Source organism: Rhinoraja longicauda, chromosome 6 (assembly GCF_053455715.1).
Source record: "Rhinoraja longicauda isolate Sanriku21f chromosome 6, sRhiLon1.1, whole genome shotgun sequence".
NCBI lineage: Eukaryota > Metazoa > Chordata > Chondrichthyes > Rajiformes > Arhynchobatidae > Rhinoraja > Rhinoraja longicauda.
In genome coordinates, this window is record NC_135958.1 from 81,803,052 (window position 1) to 81,828,348 (window position 25,297).

General features: G+C 48.1%; 2 protein-coding genes across 2 annotated transcripts in view; one reads left to right on the plus strand and one right to left on the minus strand.

The window, feature by feature from the left end:
- Nucleotides 1-10,523: 10,523 nt before the first annotated feature.
- On the plus strand, nt 10,524-24,123 carry pctp (phosphatidylcholine transfer protein). Its single transcript, XM_078401520.1, has 6 exons — nt 10,524-10,779; nt 13,415-13,532; nt 15,579-15,658; nt 18,681-18,852; nt 21,961-22,028; nt 22,756-24,123. The coding sequence occupies exons 1-6, from the start codon at nt 10,663-10,665 to the stop codon at nt 22,849-22,851; spliced, it is 651 nt and encodes a 216-aa protein (XP_078257646.1). The 5' UTR covers nt 10,524-10,662; the 3' UTR covers nt 22,852-24,123.
- The window catches only part of LOC144594761 (ras-associating and dilute domain-containing protein-like), a 57,852-nt gene continuing 55,630 nt past the window's right edge, over nt 23,076-25,297 (minus strand). The window contains 1 exon segment of the mRNA XM_078401605.1: nt 23,076-23,313. Coding sequence (XP_078257731.1) covers nt 23,076-23,313 — 238 coding nt within the window.

A 25,297-nucleotide genomic window follows, 5' to 3' on the forward strand; every position in this document is an offset into this window, starting at 1 on the left:
TGGCAGAAGTTCTGGGGAGAAGGCAGGAGATTGGGGTTGGGAGGGAAAGATAGATCAGCCATGGTTGAACGGCGGAGTAGACTTGATGGGCCGAATGGCCTAATTCTACTCCGATCACGTATGACCTCATGACCTTATAACACAGAGCCGCCTCGTACATTCTCAACGCCACCCTAGGTCTGTCATAGGTGACGAGGGAACTAACTCAAGGTGTAAACCTAATTGCCCTCCTCCTGACTAACCCACCCGAGGCAGACATGTCTGTTCAGTTTAGTTTATTGTCACGTGTACCAATGTATGGCGAAAAGCTATTGTCAGCAGAAAGACAAAACATCGAGCCATTCACACTACAGATACATGACAAGGAAATAACGTCTAGTGCAATGTAAAGTCTAGTCAAAGATAGGTCCCCAATGAGGTAGATGGCCGTCCAGCACTGCTCTCTGGTTGCGATAAGATGGTTCAGTTCCCTGATAACAGCCGGGAAGAAACTGACCCTGAATCTGGAATTGTACATTTTCACACTTCTATACATTTTGCCCGATGGGAGAGGGGAGAAGATGGAGTGGCCAGGGTGTGACTTATCCTTGATTATACTGCTGGCCTTGCCGAGGCAGCGTGAGGTGTAGATGGAGTCAATGGAAGGATGAAGAAGGGTCTCAATCTGAAACACCACCCATTCCTTCTCTCCAGAGATGCTGCCTGTCCCGATGAGTTACTCCAGCTTTTTGTGTCTATCTTCAATGGAAGGAAGGTTGGTTTCATAAGTTAATAAGTGATAGGAGTAGAATTAGGCCATTCGGCCCATCAAGTCTACTCCGCCATTCAAGCATGGCTGATCTATCTCTCCCTCCTAACCCCATTCTCCTACCTTCTCTGTGATGGTCTGGGCTGTGCCCACAATTTGCTGCCATTTCTTGCAGTCTTGGATGGAGCTGTTCCCAATCCAAGCTGTGATGCATCCTGTTAAAATGCTTTCTACATGACAGCATCGATAGAAGTGACTACTGCATCTTTACACTGAAGGAGACCTTCTTGGTGTGCTGTGGCACTACAATCATGTTAAGGAGATAGACCCTGCAGCTCCAAAACTGGGCATTCATGAGGCACTGTGGACCATCAGTAGCAGAAATGCTCACCTACTACAATCAAGAAATTGAGCGCCCAGCACATCCATTGAGCCTCCAGGCCAGGATGCCCATTACCACCAGCCCAGGGATCGACCCTGGTTCCATCAAGCAGAAGGGTATGTTAAAAACCTAACTGTTAAACACTCAGCACGTCAGGCAGCGTCTGTGGACAGAAATGGATAATTGATGTTTCAGGTTGATGCCCTTCCTCGGGGAAGTCATGAAATGCTGAAAAGTGCAGCTTCAACTCAAGAAGCTTTACCAGGAGGGCAATGTTAGACTGACACCCAGTCTACCTCGCTGAATGTTCACCCTGCCAGTTTACATGATGCAGCTCGTCATTCCATCCCCAAAGTGCATTGTGGTCACTCCCCAGACACCTCCTAAACTGCTACTTTCATCTCCAGGAAGGACAAGGGCAACAGTGCAGATGAACAGCACATCCCACAGGAATGCCTCCAAGTCATGCACCACTTGCGCTTGGAATTACATTGTCCTTCCTTCATCTTCGCTGGGTCTACAATCCTGGAATAGTCTCCTCAACAACATTGTGGTAGTACCTTCATCAGAAGGACTGCAGCCATTCGAAAAATGGCTCCTCATTACCTTCCAAGTAGCATTGCTGGAAGGGCAATAAATGCAGACAATAAATGGTGCCCAGGATTCAGTACACAGACTCAGTCACACTCCAATAGTCATATCCACTCTCACACATACAGGCTCACAAACACTCAGTGTCATTCCAGGCTCACACTCACTCACACACACATACTCACCCACCCACAATTTCATACAAAAACTCTCACACACTATCTCTCACCCTGTCTCACATCCATAGTCAAACACACTATCTCACACCATCTCACACACACAATCTCACACACACCATCTCACACACACCATCTCACACACACCATCTCACACATACCATCTCACACACACCATCTCACACACACTCACAGTCATTCTCACAGAGTCTGTACTTTGGAGATGTGCAGGACATGTCCTTTACATGGGGGTGATGAGTGTCTGGAATGCGCTGTAGGCAGATACGACAGTGGATAATCTCTGTGGCTTCCTCCTTTCATCTGGTTCCATCTGCCTACCATCCCTTCTGGTTTCACCTATCAGCCACTATCCCAACCCCCCTTGTACTTCTGTATCCTGGCGATCATTCTCTTCCTACTCAGTAATGATGCAGAGTCTCAACTACGCTGACTGACATCTTTTGTCTCCTCAGATGTTTCATGACCCAGGGTTCTTCCAGTGTTTTGCTCTTTGTCCCAATTTGGATCTCTTGGTTCCTGCCTGGTAGGTCACTATACATTTTAAGTGTGCTGAAGGCATCTAGCTGTGAATTCTAGGCCCCTTTCCCCTTTGGAATAAAAAACATCTCTTCCCATTATGATCTCTCTGCTAGGAGAAATTGAGCCTTCCTTTCAACCCATCCAGGCCTCTCACAATTTTATAAACTGACAAGTTGCCTCTCAGCTTCAGAGAAAACAACTCCAACTGAGCCAAGCTATCAACATAACTAATGTTCTCCAGGCCAGCCACATGTTTATAATTCTGGGGTCATCCTATGAAACCTACTGACACATTTGCTAATGTCTTGCAGCATGTAAAAGTGTTGCATACGCACTTTACAAACTGTGGTTCTTTAAAGTTTGGAGGAACAAGGCTGCAGTGTTTGCCACGAGGCTTGAACTGTTTGCTCCACAGTTGATGTTCTTGCAGCTGTGCCAGTGCTTGGTAATATACATCTGTGGATGTTGGGCAAGGGAGAGAGGCGGGATTCATTTGCATTCATTCACTGTCCAACACCCTTTGATACTCATCTGGAAATTTCACAAATAGAGGTAATTGAATTGGCTGGGGACAGGGGTAAATCACAGAACTGAGATCACATTCGCTTTCTCCAGGCATCTCTTACTCAGAGACATAAAAACACAGGCACAAATACAATCTATTTCTTATAGCTCACAAGAGATTCATACGCAGTTAAATGATAATTGGTTTTGGAATATTATTGTCAGGAGATTGGGACCACTCCCCGCAGCTTATGAGAGGCCCCTTCTAGAGTCTGATAACAGTGGGGGAAAAGCTGTTCTTGAATATGGTGAAGTGTGCTTTCTCCATTCTGTACCTTCTACCCGATGGGAGAGTGGAGAAGAGGAATTGACTGGAGTGCAAATGATCTATTATTATATTGGCTGGGGCAGCATTATTGCCTCTTGTACTCTGCTCAGACAGTCTCTCAGGATTGAGATGAGCTGCTCCCCATTCTAGTTTTGTGTATCCTGAGGTGGGTGATGAAGCCAATGCAGGAGCCGCTAACTTCCACACAAGGGGCATGTGCTGTGAGGCCGTGCCCTTCTGTTGCTCAGTGCTCCCAATGCATGGAGTCATGGTTCTCAGTGCTGTCTGAGATCCACAAGCTGTGGTTAACAGCAGGGCTGTGGAGTCAATACCCAAAGCACCCGACTCCAACTCCGACTCCGACTCCACAAGCTGTGATTAACAGAGACATTGTGCATCTCAGACAGCACTCAGAACCTTGACTTCATGTATTGGGAGCACTGAGCAACAGAAGGAAACTACCCATGCTCCTTCAAACACTGCTTGCTTCATGTGTGGGTTAGTGGCTCCTGTATTGGCCTCATCACCAACCTCAGAATACATAGATCTAGAGTGGAGAGCAGCTCATCTCATCACTGAGAGACTGCCTGAGAAGAGTGCAAGAGGCAATAATGAATAATCTGCTCACTGTCGCTGATGTGAGTTTTCCCCTGGATGCTTGGCAGCAGACCACATTGCGGCCTTGATCCAAAGACAGAAGGAATACTCCCTTTGATATCAAGACATTATGCGTGGGATCAGAGAACTGTTGTAAAATTAAGAAACATTCTACAAGCTGATATCATTGCCACCACAAAGGAGGATAATTGTAATTTTTGAAAATCAATCATTTCAGTCGGAGGAGTTCGTCAGGCAGTGTCCTTGGTCTTGCTATCTACTTATTGGGATTATTGAGTTGGGAGCTGTAGAATCTTAAACTTGAATTCCACCATGGTAATCAAAAGTTTAAAAATAATAGTTAACATATGATATGTTGTAAAAGCTCACCTGGTCCAAAATGTCTTTTTAAGTCAAATTATGGAAGGAAATCTCCCATTCCTACCCATCTGGTCTGCATGAAGTCCCATATCAAGGCGCTGTGATTTACTGTTAACTGCCTGTCACATCACTCAGTTCATGACAATTAGGGCTCAGCATTATTTGTTAGATTTTGCACAAATGAATCAAAGTTAACCTGCAAGGAATTAATGATCCATCCCAAACCTACCCAACATTGGCCTCTCCAAACCGACCCAGACTGAGGAATAGTTGCCATACCAAGATGTGATGCATCTGGATTGGATGTTTTCCTTGAGGCATCTGTAGAAATTGGTAAAAACTATTGTACATGTGCCGAATTTTGTTCATCTTTTGAGGAAGTATTGGCATTGGTATTTTTCTTGCCGAAGCATTGATGTGGTTAGACGAGGTCAAATTAATCGTGATATTTATTACTTGGAACTTGAAAATCTCAACAATCTCCACATCAGCACCTTTGATACAGACTGCAGTGTGTACTCTACCCCACTTCCTGAAGTCAGTCACCAGCTCCTATTTGCTGGCGTTGGAGAAGAGGTTGTTATCTTGACATTATGTTACTCAGCTCTTTATTTCCTTCCTGTACTCCATTTCGTCATTATTTGAGATCCAGTCCATACGGTGGTGTCAACTGCAAATATACATATGGACTCGGAGAATTTGGCCGCAGTAGTGTTAATGAATGATGTTGCTTATATATCTATATCTAAAATGATCAATTCATACCACATGTATGCATAATTATACATAATGTATAATTGGATAAAGGTAGATCATTTAACGTTTACATTGCAGTTGGTAGTGTTTGCACAAAGTCAAACTACAGATCTTCCCCAGGCTGCAGAAGTGAACTGTTCATAACCTGGACAGTTCGCTAAATGAAAACGTGACCATGAGCCGAGTTTCAGGCAGCAGATGATGTGGGAGCCCCAGAGCAGCTGGCAAATCCACCCTGTCGGTCTCCCAAATGCTCCATCGCATGTACGAGGCCATTTCATTACACTGTAATGTTAAATCTGTATATCAGGAGTTGTTTTGCTAACATGTTTGCAAGTGAATCCATTTATCTGTGAATAAGGAAAGCTGTACTTATTTGTATCCACCCTTTCCAGAATAAGCGTCATTCAGGAAGTGAAGAAATAGATACAGGAATGGGCCATTGGGTTTTTTGTAACTATTCTTTCATTCAATAAGGTCATGGCTAATCTTTTACCTCCACCCCAGCTCCTGCATTAAGCCCGCAAAACTCGATTGTCTTCATGTCCAAAAATCTGCCATAGAAACATAGAAAAACAGGTGCAGAAGTAGGCCATTCGACCGTTCGAGCCAGCACCGCCATTCAATACGATCATGGCTGATCATCTAAAATCAGTACCCACTTCCTGCTTTTTCCCCATATCCCTTGATTCCTTTAGTCCCAAGAGTTAAATCTAACTCTCTCTTGAAAACATCCAGTGAATTGGCCTCCAGTGCCTTCCGAGGCAGAGAATTCCACAGATTCACAATTCTCTGGGTGAAAAAGCTTTTTTCTCATCTCAGTCCTAAATGGCCTGCCCCTTATTCTTAAACTGTGACCCCTGGTTCTGGACTCGTCCAACATCGGGAACATTTTTCCTTCATCTAGCCTGTCCAATCCTTTAAGAATTTTATATGTTTCTATGAGATCTCCCTCATCCATCTAAATTCCAGTGAATACAAGTCCAGTTGACCCATTCTTTCACCATATGTCAGTCCCGCCATCTCAGGAATTAACCTGGTGAACCTATGCTGCACTCCCTCAATAGCAATAATGTCTTTCCTCAAATTAGGAGACCAAAATTGCACACAATACTTCAGGTACAGTCTCACCAGGGCCCTGTGCAACTGCAGTAGGACCACCTTGTCCCTAAACTGAAATCCTCTCACAATGAAGGCCAACATGTCATTAGCTGTCTTCACTGCCTGCGTGCTTACTTTCAGTGACTGATGTACAAGCACGCCCAGGTCTTGTTGCACCTCCCCTTTTCCTAATCTGACACCATTGAGATAATGTGTAAGAAGGACTGCAGATACTGGTTTAAACCGAAGATAGACACTGAAAGCTGGATTTACTCAGCGGGACAGGCATCTTTGGAAAGAAGGAATGGGTGATGTTTCGGGGCGAGACCCTTCTTCAAACTCTCAACCTGAAATGTCACCTGTTCCTTCTCTCCAGAGATGCTGCCTGTCCCACTGAGTTACTCCAGCTTTTTGTGTCTATCTACCATTTAGATAATAATCTGCCTTCCTGTTCTTGCCACCAAAGTGGATAACCTCACATTTATCCACATTATCATGCATCTGCCATGCATCTGCCCACTCACCCAACCTATCCAAGTCACCCTGCAGCCTCAAAGCATCCTCCTCGCAGCTCACACTGCCACCCAGCTTTGTGTCATCCACAAACTTGGAAATGTCACATTTAATTCCCTTGTCTAAATCATTAATATATATTGTAAATAACTGGGGTCCCAGCACCGAGCCTTGCAGCACCCCACTAGTCACTGCCTGCCATTCTGAAAAGGACCTGTTAATTCCCACTCTTTGCTTCCTGTCTGCCAACCAGTTCTCTATCCATGTCAATACCCTAGCCCCAATACCATGTGCTCTAATTTTGTACACTATTCTCTTGTGCTGGACCTTGTCAAAGGCTTTTTGAAAGTCCAGATTCACCACATCCACTGGCTCTCCGTTATCCATTCTACTTGTTACATCCTCAAAAAATTCCAGAAGATTAGTCAAGCATGATTTCCCCTTCATAAATCCATGCTGACTTTGACCGATCCTGTCACTGTTTTCCAAATGAGCTGCCATTACATCTTTAATAATCGACTCAAGCATCTTCCCCACTATCGCTGTAAGGCTAACTGGTCTATAATTACCCGTTTTCTCTCTCCCTCCTTTCTTAAAAAGTGGAGTTACATTGCTACCCATGCTACCCATAAAAAATTCTGTTTTGGATATATTCAGTGTCTAAACAGAGAAGAGGCCGGGTCGCATTGCTGTTTAACGAGCACGACATGCTTATACATTCATCATTGAGGGGCCTGCAGGTGCCAAGTGACCAAGGCGGCGTGATATATATTAACCTGTGTCACATGAGGATGCAGGAGTAAGGAAGTCTTATTGCAGGTATGTGGGGCCTTGGTGAGATTGTCTTGGACTATTGTAAAAAAACATGTGTTTACCATGAAGAGGGTGCAACAACACCTTAGTGAGATGGCAGGACTGCGCTGCCAGGAGAGTGGGTGTGACTATATTCTCCAGAGTGTATGAGAATGAGACATCTCATGGACACATACACAATTCCCACAGGGCTTGTCAGGCTGGGTGTCGGGCTGGGTGTCCTGGGTGTCGGGCTGGGTGTCGGGCTGGGTGCCCTGGATGTCGGGCTGGGTGTCCTGGATGTTGGGCTGGGTGTCGGGCTGGGTGTCCTGGATGTCGGGCTGGGTGTCGGGCTGGATGTCCTGGGTGTCGGGCTGGGTGTCCTGGGTGTCGGGCTGGGTGTCGGGCTGGGTGTCGGGCTGGATGTCGGGCTGGGTGTCGGGCTGGATGTCGGGCTGGGTGTCGGGCTGGATGTCGGGCTGGGTGCCGGGATGGGTGTCGGGCTGGGTGTCGGGCTGGGTGCCGGGCTGGGTGTCGGGCTGGATGTCGGGCTGGGTGTCCTGGGTACCGGGCTGGGTGTTGGGCTGGGTGTCGGGCTGGGTGTCGGGCTGGATGTCGGGCTGGGTGCCGGGCTGGGTGTCGGGCTGGATGTCGGGCTGGGTGCCGGGCTGGGTGTCGGGCTGGGTGTTGGGCTGGATGTCCTGGGTGCCGGGCTGAGTGTCCTGGGTGTCGGGCTGGGTGCCAGGCTGGGTGTCGGGCTGGGTGTCGGGCTGGATGTCCTGGGTGCCGGGCTGGATGTCCTGGGTGTCGGGCTGGGTGTCGGGCTGGGTGCCGGGCTGGATGTCCTGGGTGCCGGGCTGTGTGCCGGGCTGGGTGTCGGGCTGGGTGCCGGGCTGGATGTCGGGCTGGGTGTTGGGCTGGGTGCCGGGCTGGATGTCCTGGGTGCCGGGCTGGGTGTCGGGCTGGGTGCCGGGCTGGATGTCCTGGGTGCCGGGCTGTGTGCCGGGCTGGGTGTCGGGCTGAGTGCCGGGCTGGGTGTCGGGCTGGGTGTCCTGGGTGCCGAGCTGGATGTCCTGGGTGTCGGGCTGGGTGTTGGGCTGGGTGCGGGGCTGGATGTCGGGCTGGGTGTCGGGCTGGGTGCGGGGCTGGATGTCGGGCTGGGTGTCGGGCTGGGTGCCGGGCTGGGTGTCGGGCTGGGTGTCGGGCTGGGTGCCGGGCTGGGTGTCGGGCTGGATGTCGGGCTGGGTGTCCTGGGTGCCGGGCTGGGTGTTGGGCTGGGTGTCGGGCTGGGTGTCGGGCTGGGTGTCGGGCTGGGTGCCGGGCTGGGTGTCGGGCTGGATGTCGGGCTGGGTGTCGGGCTGGGTGTTGGGCTGGGTGCCGGGCTGGGTGTCGGGCTGGATGTCGGGCTGGATGTCGGGCTGGGTGTCGGGCTGGGTGCCGGGCTGGGTGTCGGGCTGGGTGTCGGGCTGGGTGCCGGGCTGGGTGTCGGGCTGGATGTCGGGCTGGGTGCCGGGCTGGGTGTCGGGCTGGGTGTTGGGCTGGATGTCCTGGGTGCCGGGCTGAGTGTCCTGGGTGTCGGGCTGGGTGCCAGGCTGGGTGTCGGGCTGGGTGTCGGGCTGGATGTCCTGGGTGCCGGGCTGGATGTCCTGGGTGTCGGGCTGGGTGTCGGGCTGGGTGTTGGGCTGGGTGTCGGGCTGGGTGTCGGGCTGGGTGCCGGGCTGGATGTCCTGGGTGCCGGGCTGTGTGCCGGGCTGGGTGCCGGGCTGGATGTCGGGCTGGGTGTTGGGTTGGGTGCCGGGCTGGATGTCCTGGGTGCCGGGCTGGGTGTCGGGCTGGGTGCCGGGCTGGATGTCCTGGGTGCCGGGCTGTGTGCCGGGCTGGGTGTCTGGCTGGGTGCCGGGCTGGGTGCCGGGCTGGGTGTCGGGCTGGGTGTCCTGGGTGCCGGGCTGGATGTCCTGGGTGTCGGGCTGGGTGTTGGGCTGGGTGCGGGGCTGGATGTCGGGCTGGGTGTCCTGGGTGCCGGGCTGGGTGTCGGGCTGGGTGCCGGGCTGGATGTCCTGGGTGCCGGGCTGTGTGCCGGGCTGGGTGTCCTGGGTGCCGGGCTGGGTGTCCTGGGTGCCGGGCTGGGTGTTGGGCTGGGTGCGGGGCTGGATGTCGGGCTGGGTGTCCTGGGTGTCGGGCTGGGTGTCGGGCTGGGTGTCCTGGGTGCCGGGCTGGGTGTCGGGCTGGGTGTCGGGCTGGGTGCCGGGCTGGGTGTCGGGCTGGGTGTCGGGCTGGGTGTCCTGGGTGTCCTGGGTGTCGGGCTGGGTGCCGGGCTGGGTGTTGGGCTGGGTGTCGGGCTGGGTGCCGGGCTGGGTGTCCTGGGTGCCGGGCTGGGTGTCGGGCTGGGTGTCGGGCTGGGTGCCGGGCTGGGTGTCGGGCTGGGTGTCGGGCTGGGTGTCGGGCTGGGTGTCGGGCTGGGTGTCCTGGGTGTCGGGCTGGGTGTCCTGGGTGCGGGGCTGGATGTCGGGCTGGATGTCGGGAGGATGTTTCCCTTGTGACCAGGAGCAGACAAAGTAAGGGGTTGTAATTGGGAGGCTGAGGAATCTGTGCCCGGTTTGATGTGCAGGCACAGGCAAACCAACCAAGGACAGGGGGGTGAGCGGGAGGTGAGGATATTTCATGCAGAGGCCGTTGTTGGCTGTCACTTCACATTTCGCTTGGGCAGTTTGCAACCCACGGTGTGAATATTGACTTCTCTAACTTCAAGTAACCCTTGCTCTCCCTCCCCACCCTAGTTCTCTGACGTTTAACTATCCTTCTGATTAACTTTACTAGTTGGATGCCCGGTTGTCACCTTTCCCTCAGCTAACAATTGCTGAGTTCTGCACGATCCTTCACCATTCTTCCCTTTGCTCTGTATTTTTGACCTTCCTTATCTCTGTGTCTCCTGACTCTCAGTCTGAAGAAGGGTCTCGACCCGAAACCTCACCCATTGCTTCTCTCCAGAGACGCTGCCTGACCCGCTGAGTTACTCCAGCACTCTGTGTTTATCTTCGGTGTAAGCCAGCATCTGCAGTTCCTTCCCACACCCTCTCCCCGCCCGCCCGGGAAGCAGCCGCCGCCTGCCTCCCTCCCTCCCTCTCTCTCTCTCCCTCTCTCTCTCTCTCTCTCTCTCTCCCCTTCCCTCCTTCCCCTCCCTCCCTCCTCCCTCCCTCCCTCCCTCCCCTGCGAGGCTGGCCGGGCCGGGCCACACACACACACACACACCGCCATGGCTCATGGCTGTGTGGAGTCGGTCTGGCGGGAGCTGGACGAGCCGGCGCTGGGCGGAGGCTGGGAACTCTTCCTGGACATCGCTGGGATTCACATTCACCGTCTCTACCGCGAGGTAGGGCCGGGCACAGGCGGCGGGTCGGCGCCGAACCGCGGGCCAGGCTCAGAGGGAGGGAGAGAGGGAGGGGGGAGAGAGGGAGAGAAATGCTGGAGTGACTCAGCTGGACAGGCAGTATCTCCTTGAACATCCATGCCCTGTCAGTAAAACACTGAGGACGGGATAAAAATGTCAAGGCTTTGCAGCAGGGCCGGCCGGTTCAGTCGTGTCGAGAGTTTTGGGAGTAATCATAAGATCATAAGTGATAGGAGTAGAATTAGGCCATTCAGAAGGTCAAAAGGTCATAAGTAATAGGAGTAGAATTAGGCCGTTCGGCCCTTCAAGTATACTCTGCCATTCAATCATGGCTGATCTTTCTCCATTCTCCTGCCTTCTCCCCAAACCTCTGACACCTGTACTAATCAAGAATCTATCTATCTCTGCCTTCAATATATCCACCGACGGCCTCCACAGCCTTCTGTGGCAAGGAATTCCACAGATTCACCGCCCTGTGGTGCCAGTGAGAGGGAAACAGAAAATGATGGGGGAACAAAAGACAGCAGGGGCTGGAATCTGGACCTAAGCACAGTGCTGGAGGAACTCATTGGGTCAGGCAGCATCTGTGGAGAGAAATCGACATCTGACATTTCTTCAGACTGATACAATTTCCCCCCTGCCTCAATGTAAGTCTGCTGCATAAAACAGGGTTAGCAGTGAATGGTCTCGTGACAGTAACCTGGGTCATGTTCATGATCTCATTCGGAAACCAAGGAGAAGCCAGTACGGAAATGGTACACGGCATTCTGCACCTGACCCTGCACTGCACACCTGACCCTGCACTGCACACCTGACCCTGCACTGCACACCTGACCCTGCACTGCACACCTGACCCTGCAATGCACACCTGACCCTGCACTGTACACATCCCATCAATCCCCACACCTGACACCACACATCCCATCAATCCCCACACCTGACCCTGCACTGTACACATCCCATCAATCCCCACACCTGACAGCACACATCCCATCAATCCCCACACCTGACCCTGCACTGCACACCTGACCCTGCACTGCACACCTGACCCTGCACTGCACACCTGACCCTGCACTGCACACCTGACCCTGCACTGCACACCTGACCCTGCACTGCACACCTGACCCTGCACTGCACACCTGACCCTGCACTGCACTCCTGACCCTGCACTGCACTCCTGACCCTGCACTGCACACCTGACCCTGCACTGCACACCTGACCCTGCACTGCACACCTGACCCTGCACTGCACACACACCATCAATCCCCGATCTAACACTCCACACATCCCATCAATTTCTGCAGTTAAACTAGAAAAAATTGGAATTTTGAAGATTTCACAGTTTTGCCCTGGTGATAGGAATAAAGAGAAATTTGGAGGTATGAAGTGTGCATTGACTGTGACAGTGCGGGAGCAGAGATACACGACTTAATCTTGTCTAGTAGAAGGGAAGACAGTGGTGGCATCAGTTGAGGCAGCTGCTTCTCTGATAAACAGATCAAGAATCAAGACTGTCCCAGATAGAACAATGAAATGCAGCACAACAGAATATGTAAACGTGGTACACTGTAAAGAATATAATAAACCAGAAAAAAGTTTAGTGTGTGTATTTACACATATATACACACATACATACATATATACACCACACACACTCATATATACACCACACACACATATATACACCACACACACTCATATATACACACATACATACATATATACACCACACACACATATATACACCACATGCACTCATATATACACCACACATACTCATATATACACCACACACATATACACACCACACACACTCATATATACACCACACACACATATATACACCACACACACTCATATACACACCACACACACATATACACACCACACACACTCATATATACACCACACACACATATATACACCACATACACATAAAAAACAAACAAACAATAATAGTGCAAAAAGACAAACCCAATGCCCCCAAGTATATAGTCCAGAGTTTATTGGAGGTTGTCGTGTTTAACAGCCTAATGGCTGTAGGGAAGAAGGTGTTCCTGAACCTGGGCATTACAGTAAAGCTGTTAGTGATGGTGAGGATGCACCCAGTAGATACAAGAAAAGATCACCCCATAAAACAAGACTAGCTCCACTGCAGGTCAGGGGAAGTTGTTTGAAGCAAATAATTTCCACACCTACTGCCTGTGTGAGGATTGTAAAACTGCTGGAGGAGAATGCTAACTTAGCATTAATTAACTGTGCCCCATGACATCTGAATGTCACTCTCGGGTCTGGTTTAAGGTGACATTCACTGATTTCCAGTTATTTAACAGCCATTTCATTCTCATTTCGGTGGCGCCGGTTTCGACGGCTGGCATGCATCCGGAATTAGTTTCAGGAATCAGCGGGTTGTTGGTGTGGCTATTATCCTCATGTATCTGTCCACTGTAATTAGCTCGATTGTAATCATGTATTGACTTTCTGCTGACTGGATGGACAGCATGCAACAAAAGCTTTTCACTGCACCTCGCTCGGTACACGTGACAATAAACTGAACTCAATTTTGACAGTTCCACAGCCTTATTTATATCCAACCATTTGTTTCTGTATTTTGCAGGAATCGTGCCTTTATGAATATAAGATCTGTGGAAACTTTTCAGAGTTTGGGCCAGAGTTGTTTGTAGAGGTGTACATGGACCTGGAGTACAGGAAGCAATGGGATAGTTACGTGAAAGGTTGGTGGTTAATGATGTGTGTTGTGTTGTCAATGTTTCAGTGGCAGCTTGGATAACTTACTTGGAGAGGTTGCTGCAGAACACAGGTGTTAATTTCTTAACAACTTATTTTTTAAACATTTGCCGTTGGTATGGACCTGAAAGCAGCCACATTTCTTCAAACTGCAAGCCTCTCAACCATTGAAGAGTAATGTCAGAGTTCAGCACCTAATTGCCACAGCATTAATCTCTGTTGGAATGTAGAGAAATTGCATGAAGAGTAAAATTGGTTTGGGATGTCATGCTTACAAGAATCTATATAACTCAGGAGGATACCCACAATATTTTGAGCAAGTGAGAGGTATGTGAGGGTTGTAGTGGGACTGTGGGGGAGGGGAGGGGAGGGGAGGGGAGGGGAGGGGAGGGGAGGGGAGGGGAGGGGAGGGGAGGGGAGGGGAGGGGAGGGGAGGGGAGGGGAGGCGAGGCGAGGTTAGGTTAGGTTAGGTTGCTTTCTGCGGTTGGGAAGATTGGCATGTGGACATGCTGCTGATGCACTGTGCAGCCTGTGCCCATCTGCAAGTTGCACATTGTGTGAATTACTCAGTGAATTCCAGGTCTGGCAGTTTTCATGAAGCTTGTTTGCCCCTGCAAGGAAGGATTGTTGGGAATGTGTGGCATGGGGATCAGTGGTGGGGACATTCCCGCAGCAATGCTTTGATGCATTTCTTTGTTTGAACAGCTGCCCTACATCTGTGAGCTTTGCTGAACCATGGGTCAAGTAGTCTTTATACAGTCCTTTTCTTTCCACTTGCCCTGTGTGAAATTAAAGAGACCTCTGATGTGTGCTGGGGCGGGGCTAGATTGCTCGTCTTTTTTATGTGATACACAATTTATGTGTTTTAAAATAACCAGTCCAGGAAGCTGCTGGGAAGTTCCACCCTGTGCATTCTGTGTCGAATCATTTACTCTTTGTTAACTGTTTTTTTGCATGTTCTGTTCTCTTCACGACACGGAGTGAAGTGTTCAGATTAGCCTTGATCTGGGCAGCCCACCCACCTGGCCCTTACAACAGATGTCTCTGTAACTAGTGACCTGAGAGGCACCATTTCTCTGGCCCAGTGTTGCGGTTAGCTGCTTTATACACACATGCATTGTGAAGTACACCAGTCGTGCTGAGCTCTGACCATCTCTCCAGAGGAAATAAAACATGTTGGCATACAGCTTCCTCCCCCCTACAGTGCTCCCATACAACGACTTAATAAAGAAACTAAAGGTTTACAGTAGATCATTTACTGAATCTTTTACATTGTTCAATTATATTCATTAGTATTTCTTGTCAGAAAAACTGTTTGCTGTGCACTTTCTCTTCTGTTTTACTAAGGTTAATATTTTTTCTCTGGGCTATTCACAGTGTTGGTTTCCTTCAGCATGTTTTAACAGGTATTGTTCATTTCTACCTAACATTATGTCTGCTTGTCACTAGAGCAGCGATGGATTTTGTAATAATTATAAATGCTAGAGTGGGTGATATGTAATGTTGAAACGTTCTAAACAGTAACTGTGTACTCAGTGTCATCCTGGCCTTTGGTCCAGTAGGTCTATCTTAGGGTTTCTGTTCACCATGTTACGTAATCTCACCCAAGGCACATAACTTTATTTCCTGGTCCTTCATGTTTATCCAGCTGTTTGTTCACTTCAGCACCTCATATATACGACTATTTGTCTAAAAGGTTGCTCCTGAGTTCCGCATGATATGTGTACATCCTCGTTCTATACCTGCCTTGCAGACGGACCGAATGGAGGCAAATGAGCCTTGGCTGCTCTTCAGTGTGGCATTTGTGATTGTCGGTGTTGCCTCTGATAGTTACAGAGCCTGCTGCCTGTAGTTCCCAGTTACATGACTGGAGCAGTGCTGTTGCTTGTTGTTGCCACATCCTGGAATGGGAGTCTCTTCCTGACAGTGTTTCAGTCAATGGACAGATACACATTAAAGGTGTGGCTGTGTTCCGATGCTCAAGGAGTCTATTATCAATTAATCAACATGAAATCTTTTTGTTTCCCTTGCAGAGCTGTGTGAGCTGGAGCATGAGGGGCAGAAACTGATTTACTGGGAGGTTAAATACCCATTCCTCTTGTCCAACCGAGATGTATCCTTCACATCTGCAACATCCTGCTAGTTATTATTTTCCTCGTTGTCTTGAGAAAGTGTCTTGTTGTCAATAAAATACTGACATTGTACAGCCATGATCACCTTTGGAGCTCCCCCCAAAATGCTTTATGCCTCGTAACATATAACATGTGTAGGAAGGAACTGTAGATGCGAAGATGGGCACAAAAAGAGTAACTCAACGGGTCAGGCAGTATCTCTGGAGAAAAGGAATAAGTGACGTTTCGGGTTAAGACTCGTCTTCAGTCTGAGAGTCAGGGGAAAGGAAAACAAGAGATACAGACGGTACCCAGAATAAATGAATGCAAAAAGCAACTGATCCGGGAAAGGTAGAGCCCACAATGGTGCATTGTTGGCTGTGGGGTGGGTGATAATGAGTTATGCAGATGGTGACTCTCAACAGGATGATGATGATGATGATAGTACAATGACTAGGGTGGGGGAGGGGTGGAGAGAGGGGGAAAGGATGGGTTACTTGAAGTTGGAGAAGTCAATATTCATACCACTGGGCTGTAAGCTGCCCAATCAAAATATGAGATGCTGTTCCTCCAATTTGCGTTTGGCCTCTCTTTGATAGTGGAGGAGGCCCAGGACAGAAAGGTCAAAATGGGAAGGGGAGTTAAAGTGTTTGGCAACCGGGAGATCACGTAGGCCAAGGCGGACGGAACAAAGATGGTTTGTTCTTGTATTCTTCGGTTCAGGTTTATCATTGTCATGTCCTGAGGCACATATCGTATCCAACCTGATCAGATAAATTCAATCAAGCCAAACTCTACAAACTCTGAAGAGGGGTCTTGACTTGAGACATCGCCCATTCCTTCTATCCAGAGATGCTGCCTGTCCGCTGAGTTACTCCAGCATTTTGTGTCTACCAAACTTGACAATAGATGGAGCAAAGCTGAAAATACAGAGTGCAGAAAATAGTTTCCAACATTGTCGCGTAATGGTTCCATAGCGATCTCATTCCACTTTCAGAATGTAATGGTAAAATCTTTATTTTGAACTATTTTGAACTTTTCAAACTGTTAGCTGAACTATTTTGCTTAAAAATCCAAATATTTTGCCGAGTATGATCTTAAAGTGCTGATTGAGTGGGGATAAATGGGGTGGGGATAAAGAGTGGGGATAAATGGGTCCCTTTCAGAATGGCAGGCAGTGACCAGTGGGGTACCGCAAGGCTCGGTGCTGGGACCGCAGCTATTTACAATATACATTAATGACTTAGATGAAGGGATTAAAAGTACCATTAGCAAATTTGCAGATGATACTAAGCTGGGGGGTAGTGTGAATTGTGAGGAAGATGCAATAAGGCTGCAGGGTGACTTGGACAGGTTGTGTGAGTGGGCGGATACATGGCAGATGCAGTTTAATGTAGATAAGTGTGAGGTTATTCACTTTGGAAGTAAGAATAGAAAGGCAGATTATTATCTGAATGGTGTCAAGTTAGGAGGAGGGGATGATCTGGGTGTCCTAGTGCATCAGTCACTGAAAGGAAGCATGCAGGTACAGCAGGCAGTGAAGAAAGCCAATGGAATGTTGGCCTTCATAACAAGAGGAGTTGAGTATAGGAGCAAAGAGGTCCTTCTACAGTTGTACCGGGCCCTGGTGAGACCGCACCTGGAGTACTGTGTGCAGTTTTGGTCTCCAAATTTGAGGAAGGATATTCTTGCTATTGAGGGCGTGCAGCGTAGGTTCACTAGGTTAATTCCCGGAATGGCGGGACTGTCGTATGTTGAAAGGCTGGAGCAATTAGGCTTGTATACACTGGAATTTAGAAGGATGAGGGGGGATCTTATTGAAACATATAAGATAATTAGGGGATTGGACACATTAGAGGCAGGAAACATGTTCCCAATCATATCATATCATATCATATATATACAGCCGGAAACAGGCCTTTTCGGCCCACCAAGTCCGTGCCGCCCAGTGATCCCCACACATTAACACTATCCTACACCCACTAGGGACAATTTTTACCTTTACCCAGCCAATTAACCTACATACCTGTACGTCTTTGGAGTATGTTGGGGGAGTCCAGAACAAGGGGCCACAGTTTAAGAATAAGGGGTAGGCCATTTAGTACGGAGATGAGGAAGAACTTTTTCAGTCAGAGAGTGGTGAAGGTGTGGAATTCTCTGCCTCAGAAGGCAGTGGAGGCCAGTTCGTTGGATGCTTTCAAGAGAGAGCTGGATAGAGCTCTTAAGGATAGCGGAGTGAGGGGGTATGGGGAGAAGGCAGGAACGGGGTACTGATTGAGAGTGATCAGCCATGATCGCATTGAATGGCGGTGCTGGCTCGAAGGGCTGAATGGCCTACTCCTGCACCTATTGTCTATTGTCTATTGATATGGTCCTAATGTGGGTAAACATGTCTTGTGTTGATGGACAGAAAGGTTGGCATGGACCTGGTGTGCTGAAGGGTCTGTTTCTGTGCTGCACCCCGCTATGACTGTGATTATCACTGTTATTGAATATTGACAGCACAGAACTAGGCCTTTGGACCTGACAGTCGATTCTGGGATGTTGCCGTATATGGTCTCGTCCAAATCATTGACAGAGATGACAAATAGTAACGGGCCCAGCATTTTGTTGTGTGTTAACCAGTCAGCAGAAAGGCAATATATGATCAGTACCATGCAATATGTTGACAGTCCACTTAAAATCTGCAAGTAAGTAATCATACAGCAGTGGAATTGTTGCAAATTCCCACTGGTCAGAATGACCTTGCGAAGTGCTGCTGCATGAGTTGGTCATGTATGACTCAGTCCTGGTCTCGAGACTCAACTGTGCTTGAAATGGCCCAGTGAGCTATTTGTTCATACTTTAAATTTTTACAAAATGGGCAATAATATAAACATTGCCAGATGAAAGACCAGCAGATTATTTTCCACTCTCCACATAAAACAATAGTTTGACATCCTTGCCCATGGAACCGACATCTCATGGCTGAACAATACATGTGATTGTTATGTTGAACAGTTCTGTCCCTAACTTTACCCACAGTATGTGTATGGGCGTGACCGGCATGATTTAGATATCAATGGACGAAAAATTTGGGTGATTAACTCAAAATCAAGATGTGTGCCGGGATTACCAGCGAAGCCTGGCATCATCAGAGTGGAGGATTATCATCAAACTGTGGTTCTGGAGAATGATGGTAAACAAGGCACCAAAGGTACAATCGTGCATTCTTATTCTCAGTGTTGCCCATCCTGAGATCTTTCAAACATGTACTGACCACACGGGAACTTCTCATTTAGCGTTTGAATTCAATTGTGAACATGGATTGAGTGGAAGTAGGTGTAAACATTGGATTGGATTTTGTGTAACAAAAGGGCATAGTTTTAAGGGGTGAGGGTAGATAATTAAAGGGGATCTGAGGGTTAAATTTTTGTGTCGTGTTGTAGGGTTGATATCCTGAACTCACTGCCAAAGGAAGTAGTGGAATCAGATGCAATCAGCACTTTAAGGAACAATTACATAAACACAATTAAGCAGGGCATAGAAGGATATGGTCCTAATGTGGGTAAACATGTCTTGTGTTGATGGACAGAAAGGTTGGCATGGACCTGGTGTGCTGAAGGGTCTGTTTCTGTGCTGCATCCCGCTATGACTGTGATTATCACTGTTATTGAATATTTACAGCACAGAACTAGGCCTTTGGACCTGACAGTCGATTCTGGGATGTAAATCTATCACATGGACATTGTGATCCAGTGCTGCTAGCAAAGGGACTGATGCTAACACTGGTCTTAGTGCAGTAGTTGGGAAAGGCAGCAAGTCTAAGCCAGTAAGACCAATAGTTCTCTTTCATCCTCTGTGTATACTAAGCTAATTTATTACAATGGATGTATTGGTGCAGTACAGTGGCGGCGTTTAGACAGCTACTGCCTCACAGCTCCAGAGACCCAGCTTCAATCCTCATCTCTGATATTGTGTGCAGAGTTTGCAGATTGTCTACGTTACTGTGTTACTGGTGGGTGCTCTGGTTTCCTTCCGAAGATGTGCAAGTTGTTAGTAAATTGGCTATTGCTGATTTCCCTGAGATGGTAAATAGGGGAATATGGAATTGTGGGCAAATGTGTCGCAGGGAGAATCGGAGTAGTATGGGATTACTCTGAGCGCGAACATAAACTATGATGGGCCTTTGACAGCACTGGGCCTGTACTCACTGGAGTTTAGAACAATGAGGGGGCACCTCATTGAAATGTACAGAATAGTGAAAGGCTTGGTTAGAGAGGATGTGCGGAGGATGTTTCCACTAGTGGGAGAGTCTAGGACTAAAGACCATAGCCTCAGAATTAAAGAACGCTCTTTTAGGACGATAAGGAGGAATTTCTCTAACCAGAGGGTGGTGAATCTGTGGAATTCTTTGCCACAGACAGCTGTGGAGGCCAAGTCAGTGGATATTTTAAAGGCAGAGATAGATAGATTCTTGATTAGTACGGGTGTCAGGTTATGGGGAGAAGGCAGGAGAATGGGGTTAGGAGGTAGAGATAGACCAGTCATGATTGAATGGCAGAGTAGACTTGATGGGCCGAATGGCCTATTTCTACTCCTTTCACTTATGCCCTAATGACTTTACTCCTATCAGTCTGAGGAAGGATCCCAACCCAAAATATTGCCCGACCATTTCCTCCCCAATTTCCTCCCCAGTATAGACCAAGGCAGCACAGTGGCAGTGTTGCTACCTTACAGCGGCAGAGACACAGGTTCGATCCTGACTACGGGTGCTGTCTGTATGGAGTTTGTATGTTCTCCCTATGACCATGTGTGTTTTCTCTGTTTGTTAATCTTGCCATGTATGTTCTCGTCCAAATCATTGACATAGATGACAAACAGTAACAGGCCCAGCACCGAACCCTGAGGCACACCACTATTCACAGGCCTCCAGTCCGAGAAGCAATCTTCCATCACCACCCTGTGCTTCCTTCCATGAAGCCAAATTTCTATCCGTTCAGCTATCTCTCCTTGAATCCCATGCGATCGAACCTTGCAGAGCAGCCCACCACGCGGAACCTTGTCAAATGCTTTGCTGAAGTCCATGTATACAACTACTGTGTGGGGTGGTCAGTGTGGACTTGGTGGGCTGAGGGGCAGCTTGGTGGGCTGTGGGCTAAAGCACCAGGGAGTATTGAAATTGCTTGTTCGTATCTACCTCAGAGAGTAAACAGTGAACATATACAGTAGTTAAATATAATAAAGAGAACAATGACATTGCAAAACAGCAGAATGGTGCAAAGGTTCTAGTGCCGACAAAAAAATTCAAACATGCAATGATGGACATGGATCGACGCTCCAACCGTGGCCTGCAGACTTTAGCATCGAGGAGCTCAGGGTCTCGGGTTGAAACTGACTTCGGGAAGCTCCAAAAGCCGGACGGTTCGACCAGCCCCAACCCGGGGTAGATCGCCCAGTGCGGGGAGCTGAGATTCCCCCCCCCCCCCCCCCGATGCAGGAGCTTGATCGCCCCGACGAGGAAGGCCCACTGCCAGCTACGGGAGTCAAGATCATCCCGTCAATGGAAGGTTCGAGGCCCCCGACCGCTGGAGGACAAAGAAGGGAGAGATTGAACTGTTTTTCGCCTTCCATCACAGTGAGGAATGTGGAGGGGTCACTGTGGGGGATGTTCATGTTAAAATGTATTTTGTGTGTCCTGTTTCTTTTTATTGGTATGACTGTTGGCAAATGAAATTCCTCGTATGCTGCAAAACATGCTTGGCTAATAAAGTATTATTGTGATTATTAACGGAATAACTGATAAAGTGGATGAAGGATGTTCTCAGCCATTGTAACTGACTGGGGTCTGCTGGTCCAGAAGCCATTTGCAGATGGAGGTCCCATGGCCAAGGTCCAGAAGCCATTGCAGATGGAGGTCCCATGGCCAAGGTCCAGAGCAAAGATCTTAGAGATTAAGCTGATCGTATTTGGAAGTATAGTTTTGAAGTCTGGGGCGCAGTCAATAAATATCATTTGGATTTAGGTTAGATGTGAGATGATATCACAATTGGCAGGTAAATCTAATGGAACATCTTGGATGCCCTTCCAAGAGACAATGTTTTAGGTGCACTGTAAGAACAATCCAAAAGGAAACGCAGGGGAACTGGAGCCAGAATCCTGGGTTCACAGAGCAGATTATTCATCCTTCCTTGTCTTGTCTCAAAATTCTAAGTGAAACGTGCTAAGTCCTTTGTGTATTTGGCCAGTAATTTGATAGCACTACGTTAGTTGATAAATGGAAATGGCATTTATTCCTCGTTACACCTGATGTTTTTTTCTTCAGTGTTTCTGCATTACTTTGATAATCCTGGAGGAATGATCCCAACCTTTCTCATTAACTGGGCAGCAAAGGTGAGTGGGTATTAACATTGAGGTAAGTGAGTATTAACATTGAGGTGAGTGAGTATTAATATTTTGCAATGACTTTGTTAGTCAAAGGAAGCAATTGATGTATTGTCCGGCACAAGTTGTGTATCCAGTGGGTTTGGTGATAAAACATTAAGCCAGTGGTGGAAAGATGGACAAGTATTTTTGGGAAGCATTGGTGCTCACAAATGGGGAAGAGAATCTGCCTTTTCTATTCTGTGTATAATGTGTATATGTGACAGTGTGTATAATGTGTATATGTGACAGTGTGTATAATGTGTATATGTGACAGTGTGTATAATGTGTATATGTGACAGTGTGTATAATGTGTATATGCGACAGTGTGTGGCTGTGCACAACCTGACTAGCTCTGATCCAGACTGATCCTGAGTTGATTCATCACGTACAGATTGAATCTACGTTGTAGGTCCCTAGTATTAGCAGCTATAGCCGCACTTCATTTGACTGATGGGCACAATGTTGATGCTCACGAGGACAGCGTTATGTGCCACTCCAGTGTGCAGTATGCAGCTTATTCATTGCTAGGATCATGGTTCAGAATCTGTACCAAACCTCTCAGGTCATTAACACCAAAGATAGACACAAAGTGCTGGAGTAACTCAGCGGGACAGGCAGCATCTCTGCAGAGAAGGAATGGGTGATGTTTCGGGTTAGGACCCTTCTTCATTAACACCTATGTGTTTTTCCACAGAGTGGAGTGCCTTCCTTTCTGAAAGACATGCAGAAAGCTTGTGCTAACTACCCTGAATACTGCAAGAAATCTGGAAAGAAGTCAGCATTCTGCTGATTGATCTGTATGTGATTTGAGGACAACGGTAGTCGACCCCATTTTGATTGCTTGTGAAGTAGTGGGGAATTAATGTAATTGATAACATGCTCTGGCCCACATTGAACATCACACCTGGCAGTCCCGTCAATAAGCAGGTTATTGAAAGTCACTCCATGCACTTTCCAAGGGAAATTGGGGGCTTGCACTTGGCCAGGGAATGGCCAGAGTTTCCACTTGAGTTTCTACTGGGAGGGAGAAACTGTCATGAACCTTTGCTCGTACTTAGACTTGTTTTGGTTTCCTGGCAGCCGCATGAATCTTTCCCATTGTTCCAACTTGGGCTGTGCATTGCAGGCCTTGTATGTAGCAAATCCTTCCCTGGATCCAGGCCTGTACATTTTCACACTGTTCTTCTCTTCCAGCAGTTGCCTTCCACCCCTGATCACTTCCCTCCACACCGTTTCACACAGGGTTTGGGTTCTGCGTTTGAAAGTCCACGTATGGGGAACAGTGATTGGAGTGTTCCAACTGTGGGCTGGACTGATGCATAGCTCATGGGATATGGATATCTTCTCTGAGTGCAAACATCTGGAAGCAGCTCTCGGCAGTGGCTGGGATTGCATCCATTTTGGTGCAAGTTACAGTGCTGATGTCCCGGAACACAGGTTCATAACTGATAGGAGCAGATTTAGGTCATTCGGCCCATCAAGTCTACACCACCATTAAATCATGGCTGATGTATCTTTCCCTCCTAACCCCATTCTCGAGGCCTTCTCCCCATAACCCCTGACACCCGTACTAATCAAGAATCTATCTCTGCCTTAAAAATATCCACCGATATGGCCTCCACAGACCTCTGTGCAAAGAATTCCACAGATTCACCACCCTGTGGCTAAAGAACTGTTGAGAATATTTAATTTTCCCCATCATACGAATGTTCAGCACAGTAACTTATTTCTTTGCCTTTCATTAATTCACGCACCTCGACAGGTGGTCAGTGGCTGTGTGTGAGTGAGGCTTCCTGGCTGACCTCTGTACTTCCCCAGGTGCCTTGCCAGATTGATGCATGTGCAACTTTGGCAGTTATTAATGTAAACTCTGACAAGATTTCAGCCGTCAATCTCAATGTTCTGATTGGTTAAATACTTGGCTGGAGACGTGAGTGTGTTGCTGCCATATTGAGCAATAAACATTCTGCTGGGGAGCGCAGCAGGTTGTGGATCTATACCTACTTGGTGATGCTTATCTCTGATTGTCTCTTAAAGTACAGGGCTTGCATTTTAGATTGCTACACATTTGTATTTTCATTCTCAAATGGCATTCAACACTAGCTTCAAAAGTACTTTCTAAATGTTGGATGGTTCTACTAAATTGGTCAGCAATTTCTCTAGATCATCTGGAGAACTCCAATACTAATTTGACATCCTCAGCCATTGGTATTCCTGGCTGGCCCCAGCATGTCCATCTATGTCTGCCCTTTTGGTAAGCACATCACTTCCCACCCTGCCCACAGCGGGGACTGGTTATAAGTTCTCTTATGTTTCTCTGCCCCACTGATTAGAGTGACACAGTGTGGCGACAGGTCCTTCGACCTGATCACACCGGCCAACATGTCCCAGCTACACTAGTGTTGTATTTTGGGAGGTCTAACAAGGGCAGGACCTACACAGTGAATGGTGGGGCTCTGGGGAGTGTGATAGAGCAGAGCGATCTAGGAGCACAGGTGCATGGTTCCTTGAAGGTTGAGTTTCAGGTAGATAAGGTGGTCAAAAAGGCTTTTGGTACATTGGCCTTCATCAGTCAGAGTATTGAATATAGAGGTTGGGAGGTCATGTTGCAGTTGTTATGGCTGTATGGCAAATGTAGTTCCTCATATGTTGCAAAACATACTTGGCTAATAAAGTTTTATTGTGATTGTGATTATGTATAAGACATTGGTGAGACTGCATTTAAAGTATTGTATTCAGTTCTGGGCACCATGTTAAAGGAAAGATGTTGACAAGCTGGAAAGGGTGCAGAGAAGATTTACGAGGATGTTGCCAGGATTAGAGGTTCTGAACTTTAGGGAGAGGTTGAGTAGTCTGGGACTCTATTCCTTGGAGCGCAGGAGGATGAGGGGGTGATCTTATAAAGGTGAATAAAATCATGAGAGGGATAGATTGGGTAGACGCACAGTCTTTTGCCCAGAGTAGGTGAATCGAGGACCAGAGGACATAAGTTTCAGGTGAAGGGGAAAAGATTTAATAAGAATCTGAAGGGTAACTTTTTCATACAGAGGGTGGTGGGTGTATGGAACGAGCTGCCAGAGGAGGTAGTTGAGGCTGGGACTATCCCAATGTTGAAGCAACAATTAGATAGGTACGTGGATAGGACAGGTGTGGAGGGATATGGACCAAACGCAGGCAGGTGGGACAATAGCTGGGTCATGTTGACCGGTGTGGGCAAGTTGGGCCGAAGGGCCTGT

Excerpts from the sequence above, each read along its gene's own strand:
- pctp (XM_078401520.1), top strand. The coding sequence starts at position 10,663 with ATGGCTCATGGCTGTGTGGAGTCGGTCTGGCGGGAGCTGGACGAGCCG. Across the intron at positions 13,533-15,578 it reads ATGGGATAGTTACGTGAAAG|AGCTGTGTGAGCTGGAGCAT; the intron begins GTTGGTGGTTAA and ends TTTCCCTTGCAG. Across the intron at positions 18,853-21,960 it reads TGGTAAACAAGGCACCAAAG|TGTTTCTGCATTACTTTGAT; the intron begins GTACAATCGTGC and ends TTTTTTCTTCAG.